The 22,358-nt window shown below is 41.2% G+C and overlaps 2 protein-coding genes across 4 annotated transcripts in view; both read left to right on the top strand.

The window, feature by feature from the left end:
- Positions 1-14,132, top strand: part of LOC147105737 (tyrosine-protein phosphatase non-receptor type 12-like) — a 144,693-nt gene extending 130,561 nt beyond the window's left edge. For 2 of the 3 annotated variants that reach the window (XM_086010412.1, XM_086010411.1), the window contains exons 18-19: positions 4,336-4,401; positions 7,645-14,132. In XM_086010412.1, coding sequence (XP_085866538.1) covers positions 4,336-4,401; positions 7,645-7,706 — 128 coding nt within the window. In that variant the 3' untranslated portion in view covers positions 7,707-14,132. The remainder of the gene's footprint in view (positions 1-4,335; positions 4,402-7,644) is intronic. The other variant, XM_086010413.1, reaches the window with a different exon arrangement.
- A 5,409-nt stretch (positions 14,133-19,541) lies between these two features.
- Positions 19,542-22,358, top strand: part of LOC147105736 (lysine-specific demethylase RSBN1L-like) — a 48,589-nt gene continuing 45,772 nt past the window's right edge. The window contains exon 1 of the mRNA XM_086010404.1: positions 19,542-20,241. Coding sequence (XP_085866530.1) covers positions 19,614-20,241 — 628 coding nt within the window. The 5' untranslated portion in view covers positions 19,542-19,613. The remainder of the gene's footprint in view (positions 20,242-22,358) is intronic.

Raw genomic sequence — 22,358 nt, 5'->3', positions numbered from 1 at the left:
TGAGAGCAGACGGAGCCTCGGTTTAACGTCTCATCCGAAAGATGGCACCTCTGAGTGCAGCACTCCCTCAGTACTGCACTGGAGTGTCAGCCTGGATTTTTGTGCTCATGTCTCTGGAGTGGGACTTGAACCCACAACCTTCTGACTCAGAGGAAAGAGTACTATCAACTGAGCCACAGCTGACACTCATTTGTTTGGGTAATGAGGGGAAAATCAGATTGGTGTGGAAGGAGATGGTGTTCTGAGATGAATTAAGACATTTTTTTGGAACAATGCTTTATAGTGCATTTAACCTATTATAAATCTTTCTGGAGTACTTGATGCTGTCACTATGAAAGGGACCATAAAATGTTCCATTACCAGTACTGACATCCTTGATTACAAAGTCCTGTTTGCTTCCCCCACCCTGCAGCCATATTCTTGTTTATTTATTAGACATGCACATACAATTAGGATTTGCTGTTATCCACAAGGATGGAAGTAGAATCACCAAGGAAAATAATGTGTGCCCTTGTGCCATCTTAATATGTGTATTTGTATATAAGGCTTTGTTCTGGGTTATATTCTTAGAAGGTATCAAGGACTTAAAATGATGTGAGCAATGTAATGCACATTTTTTTTTAACTTGTCTGATTCCAGCAGCACCAGGTCAAGAAGAGAGTAAAGTGATAGGTTGGACAGGAATTTTGGACATGATAGATCTAGTCTATTGTCGGTAATAACATTCTTCCCATTTTTTCGATCTTCACATTTGAATCAGGCTGACTGCAGCATGGACATAAGAAATAGGAGCAGGAGTAGGCCAATCGGCCCCTCGAGCCTGCTCCGCCATTCAATAAGATCATGGCTGATCTGATCCTAACCGCCAATCCACTATCACAGAACCATCTCCTGAATCTAACAGAATTAGACACACGAAATAGGAGCAGGATCAGGCTACACGGCCCCTGGGCCCGCTCCGCTACCTACAGGGCCATGACCGATCCGAACCTAGACTCATGTCCAAATTCCTGCCCGCTCCCCGTAACCCTTAATTCCCTTTACTTCTAGGAAACTGTCTATTTCTGTTTTAAATTTATGTAATGATGTAGCTTCTACAGCTTTTTGGGGCAGCATATTCCACGGACCTACCACCCTCTGAGTGAAGTAGTTCCTCCTCATCTCAGTTTTGAAAGAGCAGCCCCTTATTCTAAGACTATGCCCCCTAGTTCTAGTTTCACCCATCATCGGGAACATCTTCCCCGCATCCACCCGATCCAAACCCTTCACAATCTTATATGTTTCAATAAGATCGCCTCTCATTCTTCTGAACTCCAATGAGTAGAGTCCCAATCTACTCAACCTCTCCTCATATGTCCATCCCCTCATCCCCGGGATTAACCGAGTGAACCTTCTTTGTACTAACTCGAGAGCAAGTATGTCCTTTCTTAAGTATGGACACCAAAACTGTATGCAGTATTCCAGGTGCGGTCTCACCAATACCTTGTACAACTGAAGCAATAACTCCCTATTTTTATATTCTATCCCCCCTAGCAATGAAAGCCAATATTCCATTGGCCGCCTTAATCACTTGCTGCACCTGCATACTAACCTTTTGAGTTTTGTGCACCAGGACCCCCAGATCCCTTTGTACTTCAGTACTTTCCAGTTTCTTGCCATTAAGATAATAACTTGCTCTACGATTTTTCCTGCCAAAGTGCATAACCTCACACTTTCCAGTATTGTATTCCATCTGCCAAATCTCTGCCCACTTACTTAGCCTGTCTATGTCCCCTTGCAGGTTTTTTATGTCCTCCTCACTCACTACTTTCCCTCCCATCTTAGTATCATCTGCAAACTTTGATATGTTACACTCGGTCCCCTCCTCCAAATCGTTAATGTAGATTGTAAAGAGTTGGGGACCCGGCACTGACCCCTGCGGAACACCACTAGTTACTGATTGCCAGTCTGAGAATGAACCATTTATCCCAACTCTCTGCCTTCTGTTAGATAGCCAATCCTCTATCCATGCCAGAATATTACCCCCAATCCCGTGATTTTTTATCTTAAGCAATAATCTTTTGTGTGGCACCTTGTCAAATGCCTTTTGGAAGTCTAAATACACTACGTCCACTGGTTCCCCTTTATCCACCGTATACGTTACTTCCTCAAAGAACTCCAGCAAATTTGTCAAACATGACTTCCCCTTCATAAAACCATGCTGACTTTGTCCTATTAAATTATGATTATCCAAATGTCCTGTTACTGTCTCCTTAATAATGGACTCCAAAATTTTACCTACCACAGATGGAAATGGCTGTCAGATCAACACGTTAATGCTGAGTGAGTGAAAGGGTGTAAATAATTTTAGTTGCCTCATAGATTGCTTCAAGAGAAACCCTCTGCATTTTGGACAATGTAGTGACTGTCGTGCAAGTGGAGGGAACTCCGAATATTCTTTGGTGGTTCCTATCTTGCCAAAGAATAACATGCAATGCATTTTGTTACTAATGTTCTATTGGGGAGAAAGAAAAAGTGATTGGTTTGGGAAATACTGTTGGGTTTTTATCCAATTAGAAGGCTAAAGCTCCATGCATATGTACATAATTAATCTAGTGCTGCTGGAATCGGTCAAGTTTACAGATTTGACAAATGGATTGAATAGTTCAAGCCAACGTGTTGCAGTTGTGCTACTTGGCAACAATGGGTGAACCTCTTCCATTTGAAAATTTGAGGCTTTCCTGGCCGCCAAGTGTGTTCTAACCTGCTTTGTCAAGTCTGCCATCGTTTCAGGGCTCTGAGACTTGCTGTGCTATGTCTGCCCTTCATCTGGTTACTAGACATTGGCTGGAGAAGACTGGTGGACTCGAATCAATACACAGTGCAAAAAGGCCAAGAAGCAGGTTTTCTTCAGGCAGTAGACAGTTAAAAGAAGCTCTGAGATTTTCTTCCCCCAAATTGTGTGAATGATCCTGATTTGTAAATTAAATCTCTTGTTTTTGGGTATTGGGAAGTTGCTGAGGCCTACTGTCTTAACTCTTGTTAAAGATTCTCGGCAACCTGTTTTAAAAGGGAAAGTCTCCCTAGATGTATGTTTAACCTTTCAGTGGATGATAGCAAATCCTAATTTGCATGTGAAGCTTTAACTCAAAAGACCCTACCTAATGTAACATTTTTGTGTGTTCGTGTGTATTCATGACACTAACTTTTCATGCCAAATTATAATGTTTTGATCAAACTTCCTCATTTTGTTCTCATTGGGCATGAAGGTTCCTTGCAAAAATGGGCATAATGAAAGTTGACCTGTGTTTAGTTTGTGTTGTCATTAAGATGTCAGTAAAACAGAAAGGTGGATGTTGTGTCCCTCTGACATGCAAAGCACTTTCTTTCTTTTACTTTTTTGTATATCTTGCTTGCTTTGTTTTCCTTAGCTATCAGCTATTTCTAAAAGTTGCTAGTTTCATGCCAATAGAGGGACAATGTATCCATGCTCAGCAAGAGTGAAGCTTCTTATTCTATGATTTTTTAGAGCAGTTTAATAATCAGTAATGATAATGGGTAAACTCTGCCTCCATTGAAATGAAATTGACTCTAGACCTGTAGTGGGAGACAGATAACAATATACTGCACTACTGCTGAAGCATATCGGGCATTGTTTACTGACTACTATAGCTTGTTGGGCTTGATTGTCTTTGAGTCTAGTCATGACTGAGCTTCCAAGCATCAGTGTTGTGTTTTACCCACAAAATACACCAATGAAATATCGTTAAACTTGTGCAACAGTACAGAAGAGCTACAGCAAATAGCACATCAAATAAAGGGTAGGGCTGTGGAGTAAATATAAAATATATATCTAAATTAATAGAAAATTATATATAAATTATACTAACTTTGTATATTTATGTGTATGTATATAATATATTTTATATATACACATTTTTTATATATATTCTATATATTTATATTAACATCTACCCCTTCTGCTACTAGGAGATAAGAAATTTATGTTCTGGAACTTGCTGACGAGTCATCTGTCTTAAACACTTCTTACCTTACTAACTCTTCCAATTTTAACTTAACTGTAATCAGGTCAGATATTGGGTGTCTTCAAATACAAACATACTGGGAACACTCCATGTCTCCTGATCATGTGTTTGTAAATATCTTCGTACTTTAAATCCTTTTCTGGTTTTTACCAAAACATTACTCCAATTTTTGGATTATTTTGAAAGTGGATGTCCTAGAAAACCATACATACATGCATGCTTGCTTGTATCCTATAAACACCTGTCACCTCAAATTAGAAGTGCTTTGTTAGACCTTAACCAAACTTCATAAGTGACCTCCTCTTATCAGACAGTGGGTTCCTTTCGAAAATGAGCATGCTGAGAACTGTCCTTGTATCCTGTCTCCAAAAATCAGGTAAGGACCTTCATTGTCAATGCCCCAACACTTAGTTGTAAAAATGTCTGGAGGTGAGTGACTTTGGGTGGAGGGACAGAGGAGAGAAAATAAAATCCCATAATCCTACCAAAGCAGCTAGCATTAGGCTATTTTTACCATTGTTTAATTGGAAGGTTGGGGGCGGGGGCACGGTTTGGAGAGTGAAGACCCTCAAGTTAAGTATGAAGGGTTATCTAGATTTTCAGTACTGAACTTTCTAGTAAGATTGTTAACCTTACTGCTTTGTATGACAGAGTAACTTTGTAATGTAGCTTTAAGCATTCGGAAGCAGTCGCTGCTGTCCAAATTGCACTCGGATTAGTTTTACCAACAGGACAAAAGCATGGTAACAGTTGTCTTTCCATTGCTTGGAGACACTTCAAGTTGGCTCCCTAATTAGAGGAAAACGATGTTGGATTTGCTTTTCTTTGTGGCTGGGGAGGGGGTGGCTTTGTCACGGTAAATTCAGGTCTGGGGGAGGGTATTTCAGTGCTGTAAGCGAAAACAGTTTTTGTACTTTTAATTCCCCACAATACAGAACTTAGCAGATGTGTTTGCCAATAGACAGGAAGCCAGCCTTTCCCATTTTGACCCGGGGAAAGGAAGAAACTAATGCACATCAATTCACAGCCTTTTCTATTTTACTCTGTTATGGTTCAATTTTTTCTTAAGGCTGTTGAACCTTTTTCCTTTAAATGAGAATGTTGTCCTTTTCCAAAAAAAAAGCCATCCAAAACATTATCATTAACTGTTTGATTCCCATCCCCAACCCCATTTCTATTAATTGAACGTTGTTTAAACTGAGCCATTTATGGGTAACAGCTTGGAACAATTTACTAATTCCTAGTGTGCCAGAGAACTTTAGCTCTGTATGTTAATTCCGTGCTCATACTGTTGGGTTCAGTAACTTTTCAAGTCATTCCCACCAGTTTAATATTTTTAAGCACTTGCTGTTGAAATAAGATCAACCTTTGTGAAATGCCTGGACAATTCTAGTATTTGTTTTTAAAAAGGAGTGCTGCTGTTATGAAATCTTAATTGAAATTCTTGGCCTTGTCCTGCCCCAATAATTTAATTTAGAATTACACCCAAAAATGTATTTTCAATCTTTTGTTGCTATAAACTGAGATTGCCATAGCTTGTATAAAGTGCCAAAAAATTAGAAACTCTATTGTCTGAAATAAATGTTAACCTATTCAGTTTCATAGAAGATGCACTATTTTCTCACTTGCTCGTCAGACTTTGAATTTGTAGGTCCCAAGTCTGTTGACCTTTTTAACAATGTCCTATGTTTCAATCTGCCCTTTGATTTGCTGTTGCGTCTACATCAGCATGGTAATTTTCCTTCTCTTTTGCCACTTTGTTGCATTTCCTTGCTCTAACTCCTTTTGTTCTTTACTGTATTTTCACAGTACGTTTTACATGATCTTGATGGTTGTGCTGCAGGGGTGAGAATGCAGAAACAGTTTAAACGAGAAAAATAAATTAACTTGCAATCCATAATTCTGTGTTTTTCACAAATACCGTCCCAACAGTGTACTAATAATTGTGTTCTTAAATGTTTACGTGAAAAGTTAACCCGCTGTTTGCCTAGAATGTGTGAATAACCCTGTTTAAAAAGTACAAATAGGAACGAAGAGGGAAAAAGTAGTTAAAGAAATCTATAACCAGATATTTAACAAAAAAGAATAAACAGTATTATGAAGTAAAGAAAAATAAATTCACAAATGGGAAATTGAAAACTTAACTATGCTGTCATATTTCTGAGAAATAAATTGGTGCAATTTCAGTTGTTGAGTAACTTTGCTTGAATTTAGATATTTATTATCTTATAATTCAAAAGAGAAATCTGTGAGCAAATTTTTACTTCGATTATCAACATACACGGCTTGTATCTTATTGTGCTACATGTGCCATGTCACTTTTTCATGTTTTCTATTAGCGAACCTTTTGCAAGAATATTTTACTGTTTACTGCTTTTACCAAGTGTCAAATTTGAATGTTTTTAAAGGCCCAATTTATATTTTCACTTCCTGCCTCTTACCCATCCTCTCGTGCATGTAGTGACTTATGCCGGGCTATAGTTCTATAGGTGCCATTGACCCCTTCACTTCTCCTACATGTCCATTCTTTGTGAGCTTGAACATAGTATTGGCAGGCTATTCAACTGTTGAGAGCATTACATCCAAGCTCAATCTATCTTCCTCTGAGGCCCACGTACATGCGCTTCCAACAAGGGTCACAGAATATCAACAACCAGGCCCACCCAGCCTTGAGCTATGGAGATGAATTGTAACATTTTTACTATTACTTAAAATCAATTTATTTGATGCTGATTAGCAATCAAATGAGGAGCTTTCCCAGTTTGTTTGGCTCAGTAATGCCCACTGGAGCAATTTGTTATTTTTGAAAAAAAGATTTCAATAAAATTAATTGGATCATGATAAACCTATGTAATGTACACCAAAAATTGCACACCTGCAAACTTGAATGTTGGGCCATTTGAACAAAAATCAGTCCCATTAAGTTAAGTGAAGTGCACTGAAGTATAAAGTCAATTACACATTACTACAAAGATGGATATGGTGAGAAGGTGGGGTAGGTAAGGTTGATCTACAAAAAAGGCAAGTCTTGCTGAGCCTATTTTTGGTCTAGAAATTCAGTCGGAGAATTGATGGCCCGATCTACAGCTCTTTCAGCCAATTTTCCCTTCGAAGCGTTCCTTCTTGTTTGCAGCAAAGTGAACTTTCCCTTTAAGAGACGCACACTGCCTTTAAGTGGTGTCGGAGATGCCTGATTTCTTAACCCCAAACAGGCATGCAGCCAATAAGAAGCATGGGTAGGCCTGTCCCATTATAATGAGGTCTCTGCGTCCACGTGAATAGCTGCATGCAACGCGTGCCCGAAAATGGATACGATTGAATTTCTAGGCCCTTGTGTTTGTATTTTTGGAACTGTGCTATTTGTGTGTTAGATGTAATGCATCCTCAACAATAGAACCCCTAATTAAAAAAAAAAAAAAAAATCAATTGTATAATGTATCCCATTGTATCTCTTACCCATGATCAAAATTAATTATTATTTTCCTATTGTAGAATGTAAATGGTATATATTGTAAGTATGTTGCATAATTGTGTTTTGTTCTATATAAACAAATATGTCTATTTTAAAACTTTGATTTAGCGAATTGTAGATAAAGGTTTGTTTTTCCCTAATTTTCAGGATTCAATAATCGCTATACAAAGCCAAAAGGGCCAAGAGATCCTCCTCCTGAGTGGACATGATGGAGCAGACGTTCACATGGACCGTAATACTGGAGTGTTTCCCTTCAAGTGCCACGAAAGGACTGAAAAGTAGAAAAATTATTCACACTCACTAAAAACAATCTTTCTTTACTAACAAAAAGCAAGAGCAATTTAGATGTCTTCTCAGTTACAGAATGGTACACATTTTACATCTATTGTAACTTGCTAAAAACCTTCAAAGGGTGTGGATTCCGGTGCTAAATATCTCTTTGCTGGGACCATTTTTACCTGCCTTATTTCACACTTAAAAGTATTAAGACTTAAAAAAAAAGTAAAGTATTACAGGCCTTAATTTTTTGGGGGAATTTGTTACACTGCTTGTAGGATTGTATATTAATACAGTAAAATAAGTATAAATAGGGAGTCTGTGGACAGTTATTCTTTGCTAACTTCCAGAAACTATTATGTGCATTACTCTTTTTATATATGTACAGGGCAGGTAGGTATATAATTGACAGTGTTGCAGGTATTAAATATTCTTAACAGAAGATGTAAGAAATCTGTGCATGATCTAAACCTTTTTGTGTACCATTTTTTGTAAATTATTTGCCCTGAAATTATAGAAAAATATTCTTTCAGGCATTCTTAACTACTGGAAATGAGCAGGAAGTTGCAGTTTAACGGGGGTTGAGATTGTAATAATACATTTGTAAATTGTAAGCAAAAGGATATTTTTATATTATATGCTGTTAACCAATCCCACTTTGATCTGTTGTTCATTTGGCCTTGAATTTAGTAAGTGCCTTCGAACAGTATGCAATCCTGTTAACATCACGTGAACATTTTGTTTGTGCTTTTGTGCATCTGGGATAAGAGGACTATCAGCCACACGGACCTGTATTTTACAATATATTGACCTGTCAGTAAAGATCTTGAAACAAATTAGCTTGTTTATTGCTTTCTTGCATTAAAATTCACAAATACGTTGTCCTATTTGAGTAATGGAACTTTTCAATACTTTTCACTTAATATGAAATAGCTTATTAATGTTTGGTAACAAAATCATAGATAATGCTTTTTGTACAATTTATTTTTTGTTGAGTAAATGAATATAAAGGTTCAAAAACAAATGAGGGCAATTTTTAATGCAACATAAGATGATTCACAACTAAACTGTCCTATTATTTGCCTATTTGTGTCAAATAGTCTTTGACAGTCATATTGAGTGCTACTTGATTAATCTGAGCAAAAAGAATTAATTCAGATCTCTGTTAATCCCGATTTCTTGAACAGACAAAATTAAATACTAATATTTTTCATTAACTGCCTGTTTTTTTGTATAAAGAATTATGATGTCGTCTGTGGCAAAATCAAAGCCCGTTCAAATGTGGTTTTTTTCTCTCGCAGATATTCAGCTGTGAAAATATTGGTTATGGCTTTTTGCATTGGCTGTTCAAATAAATTTACATTCTTTGGTTCTTTAATCATAGTCATTTGTGACTGATTTTTAATGGATGTCTCCAGCGAGACACTGAAGATTTTTGGATTTGACTTTCTTGGTCTTCATGCTAGCCAAGCTTTCTAAGTGGATTTTGTATGGCTAGGTGGAATAAATATGGTAAAAATATGGTAATTATATGGCAATGAGACAGAGCTATTGGCATCTGTTTTAAAAACTTTAAACATTTCACCCCAAGTGTGAATGAAGAATATAGTTAAGTAGCATTAGTCATACCCATGCAGTATGAAAATTTCACAATTGATTAAATTTGTATCTTTAATGTTCACACCTTCAAGATTATCAAGAGATAATTGCCATTGCTCAAAAATAAACTTGGAAAGTTAATTTCATGTTAAAAGCCATAACCTGAAAATATTTTGATTTATAGGAGTTAATTTACAGCAGATTAATACTACCCAAGGGTCATTCACTGGGACATTGTAAAACACTTGCTAGATCCTTCCTAATAGAACCTAACTGAAGCTGTAACCTTGAAGGTTAGGCATAACATGCTGCAGAAAAGCAGCCATTTGTTAATTTTAATTTCATTTTAATGTAACTGCAGCTGATTCAAAATATGGAATAAATTTTCTTTAAAATATTCATTAGGACTTGAGGTTAATTAAGTTTTGTTTATGAATAGTTGAAACACTTGCTCTCAACAATGGCAACTATTTAAATTTCAGTAGTTCTCATTGTGCGCACACATTGCCAAGCGTTTTACAGTTCAATGAAGGATGAGTAGACAACGAGCAGGAGGGACATGATGGTTGTTGGTAGGGCAAAAGCACGGTTAATGGGTAGGGTTGGCAGGGGCTTGTGACAAATATTAGCTATTTTTGTCTGGTTTCGATAATAGTCCAGTAACAGTACATAAGCCATTTAAAAATAAACTTAAGCTCAGATCCTTTGTACCAAGCTTATCTTGATGCAATGTTTCAAGTTTTGTCAGTTACATGCTGGAGAGAATAATTTATACAATGTTGTGTGATTGATTCAGTTTGTATATGACTGATGGTTCCTTTTTAAATTTGAATGACCAGGTATTCAAAATCAGTAAGTCTCTAACTCTTGGATTTAAAAAGGGGTGTTGTTTAAATTAAAGACTCCTCTTGTCGCTTAGTTGAAAGAAAGAATGAAAGAAACCAGTTTGAAACTCTTGAATGTGATGGATGTGTTGAGGGAGGTAGTTCCAGCAGGCAAAGGCACAATGGAGTGCATGAAAGGTGGAGTGTGATGGGACATACGATTGGAGGAGATTAAGATAGGGAGAAGGGAGGTCATGAAGAGATTGAGGGTCTTTAAGTTGATTCCCTAGCCAAAGCAGAAGCTATTAGATGGGGTGACTGAAAACTGGGCTAAAGAGGTGGGTTTTAAGGAGGAGAGTAAAGTTGAGAGTCAGACGGGTTTAGGGAGGGAATTCCATAGCATATTGCCTAGATAGCTGAAAGCATAGCCGGCAGTGGTTGGATGTGGGAGGTGGGGATCCACATAAGGCTAGATCATAGGAAGGATAGTTCGAGGGGAGGGATTTAGGGCTGGAAGAGGTTACAGAGGTAGGGATGGGGCATGATCATGATGGCATTTAAATGCAAGGATGACCATTTTAAAATGGAGGTGTTTTGGGAGACGAGGCGAGGTCAGCAAGGATACGGGCAGCAGAGATTTAAATGACCTGAAGTTTACGGAGGGTGGAGCATGTGAGGGTGGCCAGGGGAGCATTGGAATAGTCAAGTCTGGAGGTGACAAAGGCATGGATGAGTGTTTCAGCAACAGATCGGCTGAGGAGGGACGGCGGTGAGTGATGTTAAAGATGGAACTAGGCAGTCTTTGTGATGGACAGGATATGGGGTCGGTAGCTCAGTGTACAGTCGAAATACGGGACTGTGGCTGATTCAGCCTGAGGCAATGGCCAGGGAGGGGGTTGGAATTGATGACAGGGGTATGGAGTTTGCGGTGTGGACCAAAGACAATGGTTTCAGTCTTCCCAATATTTAACTGGAGGAAATTGCGGCTCATCCACAACAGGATATTGCACATACAGTCCGACAACACAGGCAATGGTGGAGAGGCAGAGTTAGGTATTAGCATACATGTGGAAGCTGACCCCATGTCTGCAGATGATATTGCCAAAGGCAGCATGGAGATGAGAAATAGAAAGGGGCTAAAGATAGATCCTTGGACTCAAGCGGTAAGTGAGGGTGGAAAGCAAAGCTATTGCTGGAAATAATCGGACGATGCTCGGATAGCTAAGAGTGTAACCACGCGAGGGCAATCCTACTGAGCTGGCCAATTGACGAAAGACCTTTGAAGAGGATGGTGTCGTCAATTGTAAACACTGCCGCAAGGATGAGGAGGAATAATACACCTCAATTAGTCACTGAGGATGCCATTTTGGTGCTGTGTAGAGACAGAACCCTGATTGGAGAGGTTCATAATGGAGTTGTGGGAAAGATGGGCTTGGATTTGGGAGGTGATATTTGGAGAGGATAAGGAGGTTGGAGGTGTGACTGTAGTTTGCAAAGATGAAGGGTTCAGGGTAGGATTTTTGAGGAGGGGCGAGATGGTAGTTTTGAAAAGGAAGGGAACAGTACCCGAGGAGAGAAGAACCATTTGCAATGTTCGGTGGTCAGCGTATTAGTGGGAATGGGGTCAAGGAGGTGGGTCCCGTGGACAAGATGAGCTCCGAGGGAGCACAAGGGGAGGTAGGAGAGTAACTAAAGCGTGATGTTGGTTCAGGGCTAGGGAAGGGGGAGCCTGATGGGTGAACATTGGCTTGCTGGGCAAGGGGAAGAGGGGGAAACAACAGAAACGTAGAAGATAGGAGCAGGCGTAGGCCATTCGGCCCCTCGAGCCTGCTCCGCCATTCAATGCGATCATGGCTGATCATCCAAATTCAGCACCCTGTCCCTGCCTTCACTCCATATCCCTTGATCCCTTTAGCCTTAAGAAATATATCTAACTCCTTCGTGAATATATTTAATGAATTGGCCTCTACTGCCTTCTGTGGTAGAGAATTCCACAGGTTCACCACTCTCTGGGTGAAGAAATTCCTCCTCATCGCGGTCCTAAATGGCTTACCCCTTATCCTTAGACTGTGACCCCTGGTTCTGGACTCCCCTGCCATCAGGAACATCCTTCCTGCATCCAGTCTATCTAGTCCTGTTAGTATTTTATAAGTTTCAATGAGATCCCCTCTCATTCTTCTAAACTCCAGCGAGTATAAGCCCAATCGAGACAATCTCTCCTCATATGTCATTCTTGCCATCCCAGGTATCAGCCTGGTGAATCTTCGCTGCACTCCCTCCATGGCAGCTGAATGAATGGTCTTAGTATTACTGATCAAAAGAAATCCATGAGCTCTTTACACTTGTTGGAATATTTAAAATTCTTACAGGACTTGACAGGCTAGAAGTTGAGAGTATGTTTCCCCGGCTGGGGAGTCTAGAACTAGGGGTCACAGTCTCCGAATAAGGGGTTGGCCATTTAGGACCGAGATGAGAAATGTCTTCATTCAAAGAGTTGTAAATCTTTGGAATTCTCTACTCCTGAGGGCTGTGGATGCTCAGTCATTGAGCATATTCAAGACAGAGATCAATAAATTTTTGGATAGTAAGTGAATCAAGGGATATGGGGATACTGCGGGAAGGTGCAGTTGAGGTAGATTAGCCATGATCTTACTGAATGGTGGAGCAGGCTCAAAAGGCCGAATGGCCTAGTCCTGCTCCTATTTCTTGAGGGTGGAGGCAGCAGGGGAAGTGGAATTTAATGAGACTATTGGTAATGGAGAGAAGAAGCCGGGGGTTATATATATTTTTTTTTAAAAAGGGTTTTAACTGCGGGGAAGGCGAGATGGGATGGCGGGGGCTTATGTTTCAGAGATAAAAGAAAGTGGTTTTAACTGACTGATCAGATGTGTGGAAGGAAGCTGAGCTTGGGATCAACGTGGGGTGCCAAGTTTCTGAACCTCTGGGCTTAGCCTCAGGTGGCAGCTGGTGAAATTGATTGAGCTGAAGAGGATGGCTTTGGTTTTGCTGGAATTCAGCTGAAGAACATAATAGCTGGGTTTGAAGTAAATCATAGCGGAGGGGGCCAAGGATGGATCACTGCAGTGCATCACAGGTGTGGACAAGAGAGGAGAAGCCATTTGAGGTGATGTAGTGTCAATGATGAAACAGGTAATTGAATTAAAGAAAGCTGTGCTGTGGAAGGGAGACTATGTTAAAGGCAGCGAGTGGTCAAGGAAGACAACACAAATTACAGGTTTCTGGAAAATTCTTTGCCATAATGCAACCTAAATCAAAAGACATTTGTTAATGGTTCCTTTTTTAATGGAGAATAATTGTAAACTTTTAAAGACATCATATTAGAGCCTATAATACTTTTTACAGAGTTGCATTAAGTGTATTTAGCTATATTTTATAGATTAAGTCAATTAATATCTGGCACAGTTGGTACCAGTCTTGGATTGAGTCAAAGATGTGGGTTCACACCCCACTAAGGACTTTAGTACGTAATCTGGCTGACAATTCACTGCTGCAGTGTTGCACTGTTGGTGGTGCATTGTTTCAAATGATTTGTTAAATTAAAGCTGTTAGTCTCAGGATAGGCCAGCATTTATTGCTCATCCCTTCTTGTACTGCTAGCCTTAAAATAGAAAATGCTGGAAATACTCAACAAGTCAAACAGTATCTGTGGAGAGAACAGACAAGCTAAAGTTACAGGTGTCGACCCTTCATCAGGAAGACCATTTCATCGGAAGAATCCGCTCACATTTATGGCAGCAGCTCCAGCAAAGGACAAGTACTTTTTAATGCTGACTCACACTTTTGTGGAGTGACCTTGTGTGCTTTTGGTGAGACAAACATTAATTTTTGAAGATTACAATGAAGTGGAATTCTGTGGTAGAAAATCTCACCTCTTAAAGCTTTTAAAGTGCAATGATAAATAAAATGTTGATGAATTCTATGACTGCATTATTTTCACATTTCCCAGATTAATTTCTTTGTGCCTCACTTAGGCCTCCTCCATGCATAAAGGTGCACATCTAAAAGGACAACTACATTTTTCTCTCTTCCTTCCCCCCCCCCCCCCCACACTATACATTTGAACAGCAGAGAGAACTGACATTTAAAATAATCAAGGTAACTCTGTCAACTCCAGTTCTTCCCATAAGTTGAAAGTTAAGAATCTTTTCTTGAAAGCAGCAGCGATGAGTCAGAATTTCCTCAGTGTTACAAATAACATGTTTTAAAAATATGTAGGATTTTTTCCAAGATACCTACTCTTGACACTAGAGACCATTGCATCCATATGGCAGTGGCACTGACCTGCATTGGCAATGAAATGCATGCATCAGTCAGGCTGGAAAATTGCCCAAAATGCTGCATTCACAAGCCAAAAAGCATTATTATGGAATGTTAACTGGGCCCAGCATTATACCAGAACACAGCAAAAAGGCAGTTTCCATAAACAATGTCCCCTATGAATGGAAATTTGCATTCTTACAGGTGACCTGCATAGGATAGTGTGCCACCGGGCTATCCTTTTCCACTATATGCATTGGAGACCATGCAGAGTAATCCCCACTTAGCCTGACCACTCGAAATGCCAGTCGTTTTTATACTGCACATTTCTTTATGCAGCACTCCCTAATTCGACAAATTTATTGGTGTTTTTTTGAGGATGTAACTAACAGGGTAGATGAAAGGGAACCAGTGGATGTAGTATATTTGGATTTCCAAAAGGCATTTGATAAGGTGCCACAAAAGATTATTACACAAGATTAGGGCTCATGGGGTTGGGGGTAATATAGATAGAGGATTGGTCGTTGTCATACGTGTCTTCACACTGTTCCCTTTGGGGAACTGTATGAAGTGGTGGAAGGATTTCTGGCCGCGATTAACGCTCCTTCTGTGACCGTAACCATCTTCGTACCACCCATTAGGGTGGTTAGTCCTATGGCGGGAGGGTTTTACAGGCTCCCACAACCCGGGGGAGGGGGGGGGGAGCCACACACACACACACGCAAGTATCCCGCTGGATGTCAACCCAGAATTTAGAGCCGGAGCTCCAACTCCACTTGCCGGGATTGTCTCGAGCGGGGTTCGAAACCCTACGCCTTCTGGCCCAGCGGCGGGGATGCTACCGCTACGCCAAAGGCCCACTCCTAGAGGATTGGTTAACAGACAGAAAACAGTAGGGATAAACCCACTTTTGTAAAGGAGGATATCTAGCTTTGCTTGATATTGTTGACCAGGAACCAAACTGTTAACTGAGCTCCAACTCCCTGCTGAATAAGACCCAAGTCTTCAAAACAATTCTTCCTTGAAAGAAGTTGGCACTGAAAATCAAGGCCCAAGATGTGTGTGCAGTTTGGGGTCTCATTTTCAGTGTGAAGATCAGGGGCAACTCGGACTTTTTAAAATTGCAAAATCAAGGCAGAATCTGTTTTTAACCAATCCAACAACTGGAACGTTAAAGATTCCTACCATTCCCTTCACCCTCAGATATGTATCAAGCCTTTAAATCCAAAAATGTTATCTGCTTCAACCACTCCATGTGGCAACAAATTCCACATTCTCACCACTAATGTGTAAATTCCTTCTAAATCCTTTATTCAACTACCTGTATCATCATCTTAGGCAGTCCCTCGGAACTGAGGATGACGTACTTCCACATTAAAAATGAGTTCTCAGGTGACTGATGAGTCCAATGCGGGACCTACAGTCTCTGGCACAGGTGGGGCAGACGGTGGTTGAAGGAGCGGGTGGGTGGGTGCGGTGCTTGGGCTGCCCGCGCTTGGCTTCCGCTTGCTCCCGGCGAAGAGACTCAAGGTGTGCGGCGCCTTCCCGGATGCTTCTCCTCCACTTTGTGCGGTCTTGGGCCAGGATTTCCTAGGTGTCGGTGGGGATGTTACACTTTTTCAAGGAGGCTTTGAGGGTGTCCTTGAAGCGTTTCCTCTGCCCACCTGGGGCTCTCTTGGCGTGTCGGAGTTCTGAGTAGAGTGCTTGTTTTGGGAGTCTCGTATCGGACATGCGGACAATGTGACCCGTCCATCGGAGCTGATTGAGCGTGGTCAAAGCTTCGATGCTGGGGATGTTGGCCTGAGCGAGAACACGGACATTGGTGCGCCTATCCTGCCAATGGATTTGCAGGATCTTGCGGAGGCAGCGTTGGTGGCACCTCTCCAGTGCTTTGAGGTGCCTGCTGTACATGGTCCATGTCTCTGAGGCATACAGCAGGGCGGGTATCACTGCTGCTCTGTAGACCATGAGCTTAGTGCCGGATTTGAGGTCCTGGTCTTCAAACACTCTCTTCCTCAGGCGACCGAAGGCTGCACTGGCACACTGAAGGCGGTGTTGGATTTTGTCGTCGCCGTCTGCCCTTGTTGACAGTAGTGTGGAAAGTGGTCCACGTTGTCCAAGGCCTTGTCGTGGATTTTGATAATCGGGGCAGTACTGTGTGGCGGGGGCAGGTTGGTAGAGGACCTTTGTCTTACGGATGTTTAGTGTAAGGCCTATGCTCTCATACGCTTCGGTGAAGGTGTTGACGATGGTTTGGAGTTCGACCTCCGAGTGAGCGCAGACGCAAGCATCGTCTGCATACTGTAATTCGACGACAGGATGGGACGACCTGTATATTAATAAAACTGACAAAGGATACCCATTGCAAGGACAGTGAATTCCCAAGCAGAGCAAGAGTTAACACCTCAGTTGAATTTGACAAATTACTGAAAGAACTTAACTAGTTCTTGACCAGGTTGCAAGATGCAACTTCAGTGTTCCACTTTAGTATGAGAAAAAGCCAATCCTATTTTTTAGAAGTAGAACACCTACTGACTGATCAAGAAGTATTAGTCACAACAGTTATGAAAAGCTTTATTGTCCAGATCATCCTATCCAGCTTCGTGTTAGCTGTGGCTCAGTTGGTAGCACACTCGCGCGGAGTCATTGTGGGTTCAAGTCCCACTCCAGGGTAAGTAAAAAAAATGCTGACAATGTGGTTTGTGCCTAATTCTATTCATTTTATGTTTTATTTTCTTTCCATGTTGAGATTATTGGAAAATACCCTTTTCAATCATGGCTTAATTTGTATGTAAAGAAAGCTATTTTACTCCAGGGACTTGAGCACAAAAAATCTAGGCTGACACTCCAGTGCAGTGCTGAGGGAGTGCTGCACTCAGAGATGCTGTCTTTTGGATGAGACGTTAAACCGGGGCCCCGTCTGCTCTCAGATGGACGTAAAAGATCCCATGGCACTATTTTAAAGAAGAGTAGGGGAGTTATCCCTGATGTTCTGACCAATATTTATCTCTCAACATAACAAAAACATTATCTGGTCATCACATTGCTGTTTGTGGGAGCTTGCTGTGCACAAATTGGCTGCCATGTTTCCTACATTACAACAGTGACTACACTTCAAAAGTACTTCATTGGCTGTAAAGCGCTCAAGACATTCGGTAGTCGTGAAAGGCGCTATATAAATGCAAGTCTTTCTTGGTTGAAAAATGCCATTTTAGAAATAGACCCATGAAAAATCCCTACAATTGCTTTCAAGCATTTTGTGTGGATGGAGAGATTCAAGTAGTGTTCCATTCAAAACTAGGGAATCCAGCTTCAGATCCCAGTCTCCACTACCTTTGCATAAGATTCTCAATAGCAACCAAAGGAAAAGTAAATGAACTTCCATTTATATAGCACCTTTCACAACCTCAAGATGTCCCAAAACACTTTACAGCCAATGAAGTACTTGCAGTCACGTTTGTAATGTAGGAAACGCGGCAGCCAATTTGCGCACAACAAAATACAATGGGATAATGTCCAGATAATCTGTTTTAGTCATGTTTGTTGAGGGATAAATATTGGCCAGGGCACAGTGGCAAAACTCCCAGCTCATCTTCGAATAGTGCCACGGGATCTTTAAGATCCACCTGAGAGGGCAGACTGGCCCTCGGTTTAAAAGTCAGCACATGCGGCAGTGCAGCACTCCCTCAGTACTGCAGAGTCTGGATTATGTGTTCAAGCCTCTGTAGTGGTACTTGAACCCAGGACCCTCAGTGCTACCGCAGTGCCATGGCCGGTACAAGTACTGATGCTAATCACAGAGGCGTCCGTGGGTCGGAACATCTCGGCTAACCAGGAAGATGGAGGCAAAAAAAGTCAACAGCAAATGATAGGAAAGCAAAATATTGTGGCTGCTGGAAATCGGAAATAAAAACAGAAAATGCTGGAAATACTCAGCAGGTCAGGACTTTCCTAAGCAATAATCTCAGAAGTGTGCGGCATACATTCAAAGAAAGACTTGCATTTATATAGCACCTTTCACGTCCAGCGGACGTCCCAAAGTGCTTTACAGCCAATGAAGTACTTTTTTGAAGTGTAGTCACTGTTGTAATGTCGGAAACGCGGCAGCCAATTTGTGCACAGCAAGCTCCCAAAATGATGTTGGTTGAGGGATAAACATAGGCCAGGACAAAGAGGAGAACTCCCCTGCTCTTCTACGTAATAGTGCAATGGAATCTTTTATGTCCACCTGAGAGGGCAGATGGGGCCTCATTTTAACATCTCATCTGAAAGATGGCCTCCAACAGTGAGGCAAAATACAAGGGGTACAATAGCATAGTGGTTGTGTTACTGGACTAGTAATCCAGAGACTGAGTTTAAATCCCACCTTGGAATTTAAATTCAGTTAACAAATCGGGAATAAAAAGCTACTATCAGAAAGGGTGACCATGAAGCTACTGGTAAAAACCCATCTGGTTCACTAATGCCCTTTAGGGAAGGAAATCTGCCGTCCTTACCCAGTCTGGTCTATATGTGACTCCAGACCCACAACAATTGTGGTTGACTCTTAACTGTGGATCAAGGCGGCGGCGGCTCACCACCATCTTCTGAAGGGCAATAAATGCTGGTGACACCCACATCCTATGAACGAATAATAAAAAAACAACACTCCCTCAAGCACTGCACTGGAGTACAAACTCCGGCCGCGACCCATCGAGCAGTAGGTAGAGTCGGATCGCTCACACTGGCGAGCGCGGCAGCCTCGGGCCGCCGACACTTGGTGACGAACGTGGCTCTGGTCCGCCTGCACCACACGGCAACCAACTGGCAGGCCTTCTGACCTCACACCGGAACTCATTTCTCCAGACCTCACAGGTCCTCGATATATTATTATAAAACTATATAATTTGTGTGCCGTAGTCATTTAATTTACATGTGTTTTACATTAGATGAATTTCAGTAAACAAAGCACAATCACCGCTCTTTTAAATATTGTTTTTTCTGCAACTTAAAGACAGTTTGTTTTTATTTTATCTTTCAGGATTGCCCAGAGCCCGAGCTTCGAGCCGCCTGACTTCCTATCACACGGACCTGATACCGGAAGTCCCGCTCCTCTCCGGAAGTCGCTTCCGCTCAGCAGATTAACGGAAGCGACCCAGCATGAGATTGACCTGTAACGCAGCCAATCAGCGAGCGCGCTCGCTGCTCCCACTGGGCGGGCTCCCATACTCCAACAAGCGTTGGCCAAGACTGGATTTTTTTTTTGGCCCAAGGTTCAAGATGGCGCAGCTGAGTTATGTACGCGTCGTGGTGGAGAAAAACGATAACGACGAGCGGGCTGATCTGCCGCCAACTCCGAGCGCAGAGATTCTCAAAGTGAATCCGGCTTTACATTCTTCCTCGGAGCACACCAAGACAGCGGCGAAGAAAAGGAAGATGCAGTCATTGCCCGACGGTTACGGTAAACCCAAAGTGGAAGTGCGTGGCGCCGCGCCGCCGACTAGTTTGTTGTCGGTGGGGAAGGGTAACGATGGGAGAGACCGGGACAGAGAGCGGGAGAAGGGCAGCGGGAACAGTACCAAACGATGTCCGGAGCTCGGCGTTAGCTCAAAGTATGCGGTGGCTGCTCCCCGTCCCCTTCCTCCTGTTTACAGTTCCGTCACCTCTTCGCTCTACCTCCACTCGAAATCCAACAAACCTCCCAAGGAAAAGTACAACAGCAGCAAAGAGAAGGATAAGAAACACAGGGCCAAGAAAGAAAACGGCGACGTCAAATTACTCCAGAAAGGTACAGCTCTGCTTATTTTGCAGTTAAATTACTTTGAGTCCCACTCACCGTCTAGTGTTTTTTTTGTATTGTTGACAGCAGTGCTGCACCTTGAATGGAGCTACTGTGTTATGTACTGTTCCCAGATGAATTTTTGGCGCCAGCCGGGTAGCCGAGATCGTCAAATCGACATCAACTTGAAATCTCTCATCAGGAAATGTCGGAATCTAACTTAAGAACGATAGATGTTAGTGGAGATCTTACTATTAACATTGTATAGTGAGTTCTGTCGTTTAAGTAGAATGTTAACTAGCAAGTTAGCATATTTTGCTGTACTTTGCATATCTTTTAATGAAAGTTAATTGATTGTAAAATTACTTTTAATGAACAATTGGTAGCTGCTCATTTAGTCCCTGTTTTTAAAATTCTACTCTTACGGTTGTCCCTGCCCAACTCTTAGAAATGTGTGTTATTGTCAGTTCTGTTAATGATTAAAACTGAGGTTAAATGGTTATAAATAAAAGTTTACTAAATTTCTGATCGCACATAGTGTTGAATAATTTTTAAATTCACTATAAATTCTACTGCCAAATAACTTGGATCGATCTCTGTGTAAAGGGAAACAAATGTATAAAATGAGTTTGCCATATAACTGCCTCCACCTTGTTTGTCTTGGTGCCTTTAATAAAAATATTAAAAATGGTTACGGTAAGTATATTTATAATTATCAGGAGTGTGTCCCTGGGTGCTGCTGTTTAATTTGGTGCTGTCTTGTGGGGCTGCAAATTATGCTTTTCTGCTTGAAGCACTGTCAATCAGCTGTGTCTGTTGCTTTTTTTTAGTGGTTCAACAGCTGTTTGTTGGCATAATTTTAGTACATGATACAGGCAAGCTACAGTCTTATTGTGATGTCTGTATGGTGAAATCTGAGGACAGGTACCTGACGAAGAAAGCAAATATTTACATTAAAGGCACCAAGGCTTTGGACCTTTTTTATGTGGGGAAAAAAATACTTTTGTACTATGTTTCCCCTTTGTGTACAGCTTCTAGTTTTCAGTAAGTTTCAGAAAAAGAATGAATTGTCAAATGAGCTGTGTAGTTCACAATACTACGTCTTATCTACTGCACTGCATTATTTTTATGCTGTGGCTGCCTCAAAACAATTGGTGAGTATTAAATGAGAAGTTGAAGGGTTATATTTGGGAGAGCAGAAAACTATTTTGTGATGTATGGCTAGATTTCATTCTGACTGATCAGTGTGCACATCTCTGAAGTGAAAACTTTTCTTTGCATACCGGAGATTTGGGGAGTGGGTTTTTAACTCTGGAGAAGTCTCGTCGTAAAGGCTCCATATACACTTTCCAAAGGCATTTGATAAATACCGCATAATGATACGAAACTTGGAAATGTGGTAAACAGTGAGGAGGATGGTAACAGATTTAAGGAGGACATAGACTGATGAAATGGGCAGACACATGGCAGATGTAATTTAATGCAAAGAAATGTGAAGTGATGCATTTTGGATGGAAGACTGGAGAGGTAATATAAACTAAATGGTACAATATAAAAGGGGGTGCAGGAACAGAGAGACCCAGGGGTTTACGTACACAAATCTTTGAAGGTGACAGGACAAGTTGATAATTCTGTCTTTTTTAAAGCATATGGAGTACAAAGGCAAGGAAGTTATGCTAAACCTTTATAAATCACTGGTTAGGCCTCAGCTGGAGTATTGTGTCTAATTCTGGGCACCACACTTTAGGAACGATGTCGAGGCCTTGGAGACGGTGCAGAGGAGATTTACTAGAATGGCACCAGGGATGAAGGACCAGTTGTGTGGAGAGAATAGAAAAGCTGGGATTGTTAATAGTAAGATCTCCACTAACATCTATCGTTGTTAAGTTAGATTCCAACATTTCCTGATGAGAGATTTCAAGTTGATGTCGATTTGACGATCTCTGCTACCCGACTGGTGCCAAAAATTCATCTGGGAACAGTACATAACACAGTAGCTCCATTCAAGGTGCAGCACTGCTGTCAACAATACAAAAAAACACTAGAGCAGAGAAGGTTCTGGGGAGAATTAATAGAGGTGTTCAAAATTATGAGGGGCTTTGATCAAGTAAATAGTGAGAAACTGT

The sequence above is a fragment of the Somniosus microcephalus genome, chromosome 17 (assembly GCF_052327205.1).
Source record: "Somniosus microcephalus isolate GS21.2 chromosome 17, FLI_Smic_1.0, whole genome shotgun sequence".
NCBI classification, from domain to species: Eukaryota; Metazoa; Chordata; class Chondrichthyes; order Squaliformes; family Somniosidae; genus Somniosus; species Somniosus microcephalus.
This window is presented reverse-complemented; position numbering and strand designations above follow the sequence as displayed.